Source organism: Peromyscus eremicus, chromosome 1 (genome assembly GCF_949786415.1).
Source record: "Peromyscus eremicus chromosome 1, PerEre_H2_v1, whole genome shotgun sequence".
Lineage (NCBI taxonomy): Eukaryota > Metazoa > Chordata > Mammalia > Rodentia > Cricetidae > Peromyscus > Peromyscus eremicus.
Window position 1 is genome coordinate 126,035,275 of NC_081416.1, and position 12,591 is coordinate 126,047,865.

General features: G+C 36.8%; 1 protein-coding gene across 3 annotated transcripts in view; it reads left to right on the forward strand.

The window, feature by feature from the left end:
* The window catches only part of Mctp2 (multiple C2 and transmembrane domain containing 2), a 206,263-nt gene that overhangs the window by 140,117 nt on the left and 53,555 nt on the right, over positions 1-12,591 (forward strand). Inside the window, exon 17 of one of the 3 annotated variants that reach the window (XM_059272997.1) lies at positions 12,378-12,500. The exons of the other annotated variants lie outside the window; for them this stretch is intronic. Coding sequence (XP_059128980.1) covers positions 12,378-12,500 — 123 coding nt within the window. The remainder of the gene's footprint in view (positions 1-12,377; positions 12,501-12,591) is intronic. 3 annotated transcript variants of the gene reach the window in all.

Sequence of the window (12,591 nt, forward strand, 5' to 3'; positions counted from 1 at the left end):
TTGTGACCACGCACACATTCTTCAGAGCCTTGGCTATCATTATCATCATCTATATATAATATGTATCATATATAATGTTTTACTGTTGATACTATATATAATACATTAATCATCTATGTTGTGTATTTACGTATATTAAATATAATAGATTATAAAAAAGCTAAAATAAAAAAGCTCCGAGTAAGCTCCATAAAAGATGGTTATTGATGCAAGAATCTTTATTTTGTTACTGTGTGTGTTTTTGGTGGGGGAGATTGAGCATGCCACAGCATGCATGAGAAGGTGACAGGACAGTTTTATGAAGTTGGTTCTCTTTCAATCTTTGTATGTGTTCTAGCGATGAAACTTGGATCATCAGGCTTCATAACATTTGCTGCTGATCTATCTTTCTGGACCAAGGATGGCTTTTGTATTTCTATCAATATTTCTTTCCTTTTATACCTATTTATGTCCAAATCATTGTTATCAATTGCAGGTGCTTAACTAATAAGAACAATGAACAGTGAATTCATGCAGCAAATACATTTGTAATGGCAGACTGGGGTTAGTGTGTATTCCGGTGGAAGATCCACCTCAACTCCCCTTCCCCATCTCTTTCCGCAAACTCACCCCCTCAAAGCGTGCCAAACATGGCTCTTCCCCAGAGATGCTCAAGACCACTCCCACAGGGTATTTAAATTGTATCCCAGAAAACAGACACATGGTTTTCTGCTCTCTCATCCCAGTCTCCTCTCTGAGGGTGGGTGGGGGCTGGAGAATCACCCAGGGATGTTTTACCCATTAAACTGAGGCTTTTTCTAATTCGGTCTGATTTGGTCTAATTTGGATTGTTGCATCTTCAGAGAGTCTCATCAGGGTGCAAAAACCTTTCCGTGTGTAGCACTCGAAATGGGGTGATGTAGAGGCACTGTAGAAGCAAAGAGATGCACCAGCCTCTGATGTACCTGTCTTCAAAAATCAGAGGAGCGAGTGTTGGTAGGAGAAGCCCTAACTGGCAACATTTCAGATCTTGCATCTCACAGCCATGTAGCCTGGTGAGGAGCCTGGAACATGTACTGGGAATTTAGCTGATAAAATACATTCAAGTGTAAGCTGCCTCACCCTGCTGTACCAAGTTATAAGGTCTACACATCAATTGTAGGACAAGGAGCAAGAGAGCATTTTCATTAGGGAGAGGGACATCTTGAGACCTGCTGGTGTTGTATTTTATTGTTTCTGCTTTGTTGGAGATGGTGGTATACAGGGCACTTTAAAAATTGTGTTATTATTTTAAGTGTTGTTTTATAAATATGGGTGTTTGTTTACATGTATGTCTGTGTGCCATGGGTATGCCTGGTGCCCACAGAGGCCAGAAGAGGATGTCAGAGTCCCTAGAACTGGAGTTACAGATTGGTGTGAACCATGATGTGGGTATTGGGAATTGTACCTAGGTCCTCTGCAAGAACATTCAGCGCTCTTAACTGCTGAACTATCTCTGCAGCTTGAATGTTTTTATTTTAGGAATGACTTATGGGGATGGAGAAATGGTGCAGACATACATGCAGGAAAAACAGCCATACACATAAAAATAAATAGATATATACTAAAATGAATTTTAATTATTAACATTAAATTAGAAGCCAATTGTTTTATTGCTTCGTTTTTCATTTATCCCTGGAAGTTGTTAACTCTCACACAGCACCTTTTTATTTATTCTACAATAAGCATGTGTATGTGAGCCCCTGACTTTGTTCTGTTTTATATCATTTTCCCTGTAGAAAATATGACACAGATGCCATTTTCAAATATGTAGATTTTATCTTCATTGCTACAAACAAATTGATTTGCACAGTATTCTGCCAGCCCATGTGCACTGTTTTTGGTGTGTATTTATATATTGCAGTTTTCAATTTTCCTTTTGGCAAGGACTACTCCTGTGGATATTCACAACAGTGTGGACCCTTCACCAGGAATTTATAGATGAGAGCATTTTTTATCCCCTGGAGTGTTGATTTGAAGACAACAGGCTTTGAAACAGCCCACCATTAAACAAAGGTGGAAACCAGAGCATCCTGTGTTCCCAAGAATGATGCTTTTGGTTCAGCTTCAACCCAGCAGCCTAGTAGGGTTGGAGCTTGTGTTGGTGACAAGGAAGGTAGATGGTATATCTTTCTATTCTCCTTATTAAAACAGATGCTGGAATGATTAAAGATCTGTAGATCAATAAATGTAACCCAACACATCTCTGGGGTGAAACCTACTTGATCACGGTAGATCATCATTTTTGATGTGTTCTTTGATTCCATTTGCAATATTTTATTGAAAGTTTTTACATTTATGCTCATAAGGGAAATTGATCTGCAATTCTTTGTTGAGTCTTTATGTGGTTTAGGTATCAGAGTAACTGTGGCCTCATAAAAAAGAATTAGGAAATGTTCCTTTCATTCCCTTTTTGCAGAATAATTTGAGGAATACTGGCATTAATTCTTCTTTGAAGGTCTGTTTGAATTCTGAATTCTCAGCTGAATTCATCTGGCCCTAGGCTTTTTTTTTCTAGAAGGGAAGGGCTTAGAAGACATCTAATTACTTCTTCTATTTCACTAGGGGTCATGGGACCATTTAAGTTGCTTGTCTGATCTTGATTTAACTTTGGTAGGTGGTATATATTCAAGAAATTTATACATTTATTTTTCAGTTTTCCAGATTGGTGGAGTATAGATTATTAAAGTGTGTCCTTAGGATTCTCTGTATTTCCCTGGTGTCTGTTGTGATGTCCCCCTTTGTCTCTAATTTTATTAGTTTGGATAGTTTCTCTCTGTCTTTTAGTTAATTCAGCTAAGACTTTATCAATCTTATTATTTTTTTTCAATGAGCCAAATCTTTGTTTCATTGATTCTTTGTATTTTTTTCTATTTCATTGATTTCAGCCCTGAGTTTGATTATGTCTCGCTACTTATTTATTTGTGTGTTATTTTTTCTTGTGGCTTTCAGTTGTGTTGCTAAATCACTAATGTGGCGTATCTCCAATGGTTTGATGTAGGCATTTCATGCTACGAACTTGCCCCTTAAAACCGCCTTCATTGTGTCCGATAGGTTTGAGTATGTTGTACTTTCATTTTTGTTCAAATCTAATATGTTTATAATTTCTTTCTTGATTTCTGTCTTGACTCATTTTTCATTCAGTAGTGAGTTATTCTGTTTCTATGAGTTTGTAAGCTTTCTGTTGATGGATATCAAGTTTTAATCCATGGTGGTCAGATAGAATGCAGGGTATGATTTCAATTTTCTTGTGTCTGTTGAGACTTGCTTTGTGTCTCAGTATATGGTAAAGTTTGGAGAAAGTTCTATGACATGCTGAGAAGAAAGTACATTCTTTTGTGTTTGGATGGAATGGTCTATAAATATTCTCCAGGTCCATTTGATTTATAATGTTATTTAACTCTATCATTTTTCTGTTTAGTCTTTGTCTAGATGACCTGTCTGTTAGTATTGAACTCATCCACTATCACTGTGTGAAGATTAATATGTGATTTTATCTGTAGTAGTATTTTATTTATATACTGGGTACCCTTGTGATTAGTGCAGAAATCTTTAGAATTCCAATATCCTCTTGGTGGATTTTTCTTTAATGACTGTGTAGTGTTCTTTCCTATCTTTTTTCATTAGTTTTGGTTTGAAACCTCTTTTGTCAGATATTGAAATGGCCACACCTCCATGGATCTTGGTTCTGTTTGCCTGGAATATCTTTTTTCTTTCCATCCTTTCACTGTACGCTGATGTCTGTCCTTGGTATTAAGGTGTGTTTATTGGAGGCAGCAGAAGAATGGATCCTGTTTTCAAATCCAATCTGCTAGTCTGTGTCTTTTTTTCTTTTTAAATTATTTGTTTATTTTACATCCAGACCACAGTTTCCCCTCCCTCCTCTCTTCCCAGTCCCTCCTCATCACCTCTCTTGTTCCCCCCATCCACTCTTCCTCCATTTCTATTCAGAAGAGGGCAGGCCTCCCATGGATATCAACAAAACATGGCCTATCAAGCTGCAGTAAGACTAAGCACCTCCCCTTGTATTAAGGCTGGACAAGCTAACCCAATATGAAGAATCAGATCCCAAAAGCCATTAAAAGAGTCAGAGAGTCTGTGTCTTTTTATTTGAGAAATTGAAAATGCTAATATTTAGAGTTATCCTTGAGCAACATTAATAGATCTTCTTATTTTGTTGGTATAGTGTGAGTTCCCCCACCTCTTTTGATTTACTGGTCTTTATTAATCCTTTGTGTTTCCTTGAGTGTGGGGAACCTCTTCAGGTTGTAGTTTTCTTTTGAGGACCTTCTGTAGAGCTGGATTGGTAGATACTGTTGAAATTTGGTGTTAGTAGTCTGGGCTGGCATCTATACTCTCTTACAGTGTGTAGAACTTCTGGGTACTTCTGGCTTTCAGAGTTTCCATTGAAAAGGCAGGTGTTATGGCTCTGCCTTTATATATTCCTCAGTCCTTTATCCTTGGAGCTGTTAATCATCTTTCTTTTTTATGTTTAGTGTTTTGATTATTATATGTCATGGGGAATTTCTTTTCTGGTTATGTCTATCTGGTGTATGGTAAGCATCTTGTAAATTGATAGGTATCTCTTTCTTAAATTTAGACATTTTATTCTATGATTTTGTTGAAAATATTCTCTGTGCCTTTTACCTGAATTTATTCATTTTCTCTATTCCTATTATTTGTAGATTTCCTCTTTCTATAATGTTTCAGATTCTATGGATGCTTTGTGCCTTGATATCTCTCTCTCTGTCTCTTAAGATTTAACATCTTTTTGACTGAGCTATCCATTTCTTCTACCTTGTCTTCAATGTCTGAGGTTCTCTCTTTCATGTATTGCACTCTGTTGATGAGAGTTACTTCATAGATTTTTGGTAGACTTCCTAAATATTTCATTTCCAGCTTTATTTCAGTTTGGCTTTTCTTTGGTGATTCTATTTCTACTTGCTTGTCCTGAAACTTTCTCATTATTTCATTCCATCGTTTGTATTTTCACAGACTTCATGAATGGAGTTATTCGTATTCCCTTTAAGGTCCTTGCTATTTTGAAGTCTTTGTCTTGTGCTTCAGGTATATTGCATTTCTCAGGGCCTACTGTAGTAGGGTTACTGTTGGAGACATACTGTCTTGACTGTTAATGTTTGTGTTTTTTACACCAATGTTCAAGCTTCAGGGACCGGATGATTCAGGTGAATCTAGGTGTTGATATTTTGTCCTGTCTTTGTTGGGTGAGGGTTCCGTTCCTTGGTTTCTGTTGGACTCTGGATCTTAGGAAAGTGTGGAGGCTGTGGGTTGCCTGGTAGAGAGCCCTTCTGCAGGTTGGTGGATGGCAGAGAGAAATAGAGGTGGGCTATGAGAAAAGGATGAGAGGGGCTTTAGGAAAGAGCTAAGGGGGTCCTGTCCACACCAGTGGGATCCCCAGGGCATTGGAGGTGTGGTGGGCAGAGAGAATCCTGCAAGTAGATAGACATAAGGAAAAGCATACTCTGGAAAGACAGGGATAAAAGAGTTAGGAGGACCCTGGGTCTGAACCAAGAGTTGGAGTCTTTATGAAGGGAGGAAGGACACCTGTAAGCAGGTTGTTTCCAGGCTGAGGGTGAGAACAGAGAGACTGTAATGGGGGACAGTGTGAACCACTGACCTGAATCCCTGCCAAATGTGACCCCTGGGAGTCCAGCAAGAAAATGTTTTTAGGGGCTGACAAAATGGAGTAGGGAAGGGCTAATGGGGCTGAGAGGGTCCACAGAAAGTAGGCAAGCTGGGTCTACACTGAGATTATGTGGAGTCCCCCAAGAATAGGGGTTGGCTGGGAAGAGGGACTGCTGCAAGCAGTCTACTATAGCACCACTGGGGATGAGACTGGGAGACTATCATGGAGGACAGGAAGGAGAGTGAAAATCATCTACCTCAGTCCAAGCCTGGTGTGATCACTGGGGTCCCAAATAGAGAGGATTTCTAGGTATTGTCTCCTGACACAAAGGAATAGAAAGAAGGGGAAAAGCTGTGTTTTATATTCAACCCTTGCAAGAATAATTAAATATAATAACTCTAAGATTTTTGTTGATGTCTCTTACCAGATTGGTGAAATTCTTCTTGTACATGTTTTGTAAGAACAGATGAGCATTGAATTTTTGTCAAATGCTTTATTTTATCTATTAAAATAATGAAATATCTTTCCTCTTTTATTATGTCAAAATGGTAATTTACATGGTATTTTGTATATTAAACCACATCTTTGTTGTTTTCTGTACATATTCTACTTGGTCTTGATTTTAGTATCTTTTCCATGTAGTTTTCCATATATCTCTTGATTTTGTTTGTTAAGGGTGGGGAATTTTGCATCTATGTGTATGTTGGCCATTTGATTGTGATTTCTTTTTGTAATAGTTTTGTCAGGTTGGGTTTCACAATAATAACAACTTCTTAAAATAACTTGTGCAGGTTTCCTTCCACTCTAATGCTTCTTCTTTCAATATTGAGTATAAAATTCAAGTGAATCATTTATACCTCAAATTTCCTTAGTGGAGATGCCTTTATTTCATCATCAACCCAATTTGTTTTCAGCTGTGTTAATCTTTATTTTGCTATAAATTTTCTCTTTGTTTGTTATGGATTTTTTTTCCACAGAGATATTTTTCATCTCTGCCATTTATGTTTATGATGTTTAATACATTAACATTTAGTGCAATTACTGTATTTCAGATTTACATGAGTATTTTTTCCCATTTTGTGTAGTTTTTCCTTTTCTTGTCTTTTAGATTTAAATAGAAATTTATCTGCTTACTTTTATAATTTATTCCTCTGTGCATGTATCAGAGAAATAGAGAGACAGGGTAAGGGAAGGAGGAAAGGAAGGAAGGACACACACACACACACACACACACACACACACACACACAGAGAGAGAGAGAGAGAGAGAGAGAGAGAGAGAGAGAGAGAGAGAGAGAGAGAGAATACATGTTGTACATGCTACAAATCAATTTGTATTTGTGTGCATGTGCAATGTGTTTGTGTGCATCCCTTAACTTTCAGTAGTCAGCTCAGGATCAGTATTACATGCTGATTTGAACTGTATAAACACTGCTACTTGCCTCAGTTTATTTGACTACTGTAACACAAATCTTAAAAGGTCTTATTAATAAAAACAAACCCAGGAGCCAGTTATTGGGTTGAGTTCTGAAAGATCAGAGAAGCAGAACAAGCCATAGCTAACCTCACCTTGTTTATGTCTAATCTAGTGACTGTTCTGTTCTCTGACCACAGATAAGTTTTATTAGGGTACATAATATAATGGGGGACACAAATATCACCATAGACTACCATCCTTTGTATTTGAGTTTTCATGCTCTTATTTAAATGCATTATAAACTCCATGATATATGTTATATGCCTTGCTTTGAAGATGCATTTGCATTTTAAAATGTTACTTTACATTTAACTTTGTACCATTTTTGAGGTGTATTTACTGGTGCTACTACTATGACAAGTAGTTCTTGGGTCAAAGATGAGAAAACACTCAAAGGACTCAAGTCACACTATGTTATGAAAGAAAAAATTGTCATTATTAGAGATTATGTGCTTTTTAATATGTATCGGCTCTCCAAATAAAACCCTGGAATGAAAAATAAGATAAATGAATACAGAAGAACCTTCTTTAGATCTGTATGAAGTCATGCCCCACAGAGATGTTTAAACACATTTATAGCCACATGTCTTAAAATACTATTTTGCAAAATAATTTTCTTACAATTGTTTCCTGTTGGAGTGGTTGATAAAATTTCATCAGCAGGTTGGAGATGGAAGTAACAATGTAGATCTAAAGAAAGGTGTAGATTGGTATATAAATTTAGTTTCTAAAAGTGTCTATAGAGAAAAAAATTAAATTTGATGCTTGTTTCTACCTATAAAAATTGAAAAAGAATAAAGATCATGTACATGCAATTATCATTTAAAAGAAAATAGGTTTATCATTTCAGGCTGAAATAGGATTCCTGTAGTAAAACATTGAATGTTAAAAGTGCAAACCCTGAGATTATGTTTAACCATATAAGGAAAGAAAAAGCCATAGTTTCAATCAAAGTTTGCATACATAAGATTCTGAAACATATACTTAAGAACTGTCATTTGAATGGGGAACTATAACAGGTAAAATGAATGTACTTGTTTTATGCATAGACCAGCAAGAGACTGTAAGACTTTCTATTGAATAAAATACTGTCATATTGCACAGGTTTTTAAGCATATAACTGGATATGTATCTTTACACATATCAATAATTTCTGTGTAGTCTCTAGTGAGTACCCAAAAGGTCCTCAGTTGAGTAGGACTTACCATTTTTAAGAGAAAATTGCTTTGAGGATGAGAAGAATATAGCAGAGGGGTGTTGACAGAGGGAACAACTACCTGAAGTGTCTTGTATTTGAAAAGGAGAAATAATAAGGCACAGAAAAAAATGACAGAAGAAATCTTAACACTTGAAGGTGTCTATGTATTATTTGCCATCTTAAAATATTTGGTTATATAAACTATAACATGTGTCATATGGGTTGAAGAATGCTTATGTGATGTCACAGTACTCTAATTCCAAGATTTGAAAATAACACATGAATCAAACATTTTACATCATTTGGAATCAATGTAAAGCTGCTTTTTTGTCTTTGTGAATTCAGTACAGCAATATATATTAAGAAACTGTTACATCTCAGTGTTGGAGTTTCCCCCCAAAAAAATAGATTTTTTTCAATCTTCTGTTTAGGTAAATATATCCTGTTAATGTATTAAAAAGAGAAGGATAAAATCCTTCTCCAGAAGATGCCAAAAATGAAAAACAAACAAACAATCGATCAGCCACCATCCATTACTGACTTAATAAATAATACTCCTGAAATAAACCCTTATTAAAATGGGTGGAAATCTTCTTCTTTAAAAATGTGTCATTAAATTTGAAGCAGATGCAAAGGAGTGCTTTTAAAACATTTGAGGATTATCATCAGTAATAAAGTGAATACCTCTATGAATTTTCTCATATTAAAACTGAATAGATTTGTGTATATTCTTAATATGATATGATTTATACAGTGGGAACTAAAAGCAAACAGCATGCTTAATGGTAGAGAAATGAAAAACCAGGACAATTTTCATTAAGATTTGGAATTTGACAATAATATCTCTCCCAACATCTTTATGTAGGAGCAATGAAATTAAACAAGAAAAAACAAGTTACAATCGCAAGGAAGGAAGAAACAGAAGAAATTTCTTATACATGGTTTATGTGAATATATTTTAGAAACTCCAGAAAGCCAGAAAAATTTCAGCAAGGTTGATAATTTTAAAAATTAATATATTCAAATTAGAGCTTTTTCATGAAATGATAACCAGATTTTTTTAAAAAAGTATATTTAGGATACAGAGTAACCCAAAATAAAAGAATTAAGTGATATATAATAGTTATAAAGTTTTCAAACTTCAGGTAAAAAGTATCTTCAGCAGTAAAACAGTATTGCTTTTGGATAGGAAGTTTTTATATTTATGGTAAAATATTCTACCTTGAATTTTTTTCTACATACTGGAAGCTGATACTTACAAATCTTGTGATGCATTTCATAGACGATGTGTGAAAGTGTGGCTCAAGTTTTGTTTTAATTTCTTCAAGAGGGCAGTCCTGTGTTCTCCTGTTCTGCATCCTGGGAGGTAGCGCACCTGTTGCTTGCCTGTGTATCTTACTGCATCTTAGGATCTTTAGCACTCACTTGCCTGTCCACAGCAAGGGACACATGTCTCTGAGGCTGAGACTGATTGGTCCAGGTACATGTATATCTTGTATTACACCAGAAGTAATACCTAATTATTTTCTAAGAGCCCTAAAATTTCACAACTTGCTCATTTTAGGATTTCTTAAAGGGATTTTAGAAACATATATGTACATTAAATACCTGAAATATTGGCCACCATTCTCCCTTGTTCAAATCATCTTTACTGATGGCAATATTTGGCCTGTGTTTTGGCTCATTGTGACCTTAGAATCTTCTATCCTGCTCTCTAATTTCTGACATATACAAATCCAGAAGCAACGGTATTAAATAGAGCTGACAGAAAAAAAATGGTGTTTTGAAATATGACCATTTTCTCACTGTTGCCTAGCATGTCCTGCCAATTCTGCCTATGTTCTTTTCATTCTGTTGCAGTCTGTAAAGCTGAGTTCATCGTGTATGCGCATGCACACACACCTATACCTTTTGCGAGCCTTTTCTAAATGTGATCCCTTTTAACATTATATTTTTAGTTCTTTGAGAATTTCATACATTTACTTTGATCCTTAACCTAACTCCTTCCAGATCTCTTCTCCTCTCAACTTTGTGTATTTTAAAATAAAACAAAACAAAAACAAATAAACCAGCTGAGTTCTGTTTGTGCTGCCCATGCACTCAGAAGTGTGAGTTCATGCACTGTAGTGTAGTCAACCTACTAGGGACCAGAGGGCGCACCCTTAAAAACACAGAGTCTCCTTCCCCCAGAAACCATCGATTATCTTCAGCTAGGGCCTTGGTGAGGTCATGAGTGTAGTGATCCCTCCATGTCCAGAAGGACAGTTTCACTCCAGTCCTCCTTGACCTCTGGCTCTTACCTCAGTTTTCACACTTCTGCAATGGTCCCCAGGCTTTGGGCAAAGGAGTTGTGATACAGATGACCCATTTTCGGCTGAACACTCCACTGGCTGTCATTCTCCGCACTTGGACAAGTTGTGAGTTTCTGCATTAACCAATGTCACCTGAACACAGAAGGGACCCTGATGAGGTCTGAGAGCTACACTAATTTTATGGCTGAAGTATGAATTTAGAGGGTAGTCTGAAACTTGTCCATTTACCAGAGTAATAGTAGTAGGCTTATCCCTAGAGCCTATGATCTCTCCAACAATGCGTTCTTGTCTAGATTAACATTTCTAGACAAGTGTTTCTTCCTGTGGAGAGGGTCTTAAACTGAATCAGAATGTAGTTGGTTACCCCTACAATCTTTGTGCCACTATTGTATGCTCAGCATATCTTGTAAGCCCCGTCATTTTTGTAGCTCATAGGGTTAACAGCTTGGTACAAGTGTTGTTGGCTGTTTTCCCCAAGCAGCCTGCATGGCACCTTCCAGTATTATGAATTCTAGCCGTCAGGGATGACACTTCCTGGTCAATACCAACTTCATTTCTTCATGTCCTGTTTATAAAGTGGTGTCTTCGGCAATAGGGTCTTACCATGAAGTTCTGGTTTTCAACCAAGAGCAATGAGAACACATTGTATTGTTTTGAGTGTCTATGACATTCCTGGCCAACATTTTGGGGGATGTATCCCACATCTGGCACAGGGTTTTATATTTTTTGGCAACCTATGGCTTCTGGGAGGAACATTATCTCCTGTAGAAGGAAACTCCACTTTTATTTCTTTCTATGTATGTATGTATGTATGTATGTATATATATATGTATGTATATATGTATCTATCTATCTATCTATCTATCTATCTATCCATCCATCTGTCTGTCCGTCCAACCATCATCCATCCATCCATCATCTATCTATCTATCTATCTATCTATCTATCTATCTATCTATCTATCTATCTATCTATATGTATTTATGTATCTATCATCTATAGTGTTTCAAACAGTAGGTATCATTTTGCAGCTATCCTCAGTATTAGTTAATTTCCCTTTACTCTCCCCTCCCCTCCTATTCCTCTCCACACTTAAACCTCCTTACCTATTATGCCCCCTTTCCCCTTAATATCACTTGTGTTCTAATAGTCACTCTTCCCTAAGATCTTCCCGACACCCTCAACCAGTGGTCCCTTTCCAGTTCCCTGGTACCCCAAGTTAAACACAGAAATCTAAAGATTTGACATAAGATTCCTATGCGAGCATGTAACATTTGACTTTGTGGGTCTGACTATGTCACTTAGTGTACTTTCTAGTTCCATTTATTCACCTGCACATTTCATAACTTCATTTATCTTTACAGCTGAATAAAATCCCATTGTGTTTAGACCACACATTATCTATTCACCAGTTAAATGATGTCTAGATTATTTTCATGGTTCATCTATTGTGAATAGAGTAGCTATGAACATGGTTGAGCATGTGTCTCTATAATAGGAAATATAGTCCTTTGTGTATATGTCAGTAACGGTATAGCTTGGTCATACAGTTGATCTATTTCTAGGTATTTTAGGAACTATTGCACTGATTTCCATGCTTGCTGCATGCATTTGTACTCTCACCCTTTTGGAGCAATCCCTAAATCTAGTCTCACTATTAGCAATGTAATATTCCCACCCTCTGTTTTATCTAAGAGTCACGGCCTCTTACTTGTTTTCCCGGCAGGTGTTTTTGGTCACTGTCTGGAATTTTGAACTCTACATGATCCCTTTGGCATTGTTGCTGCTCTTTCTGTACAACTTCCTCAGACCTATGAAAGGGAAGGCCAGCAGCACCCAGGACAGCCAGGTAAGCAGATTCCCAGAGTTTCTCCAACTTCACAGTAAGGACTAGGATAGCAGCAGGGCATTAGTCCCATGACTAAATCATGATCCGGTCA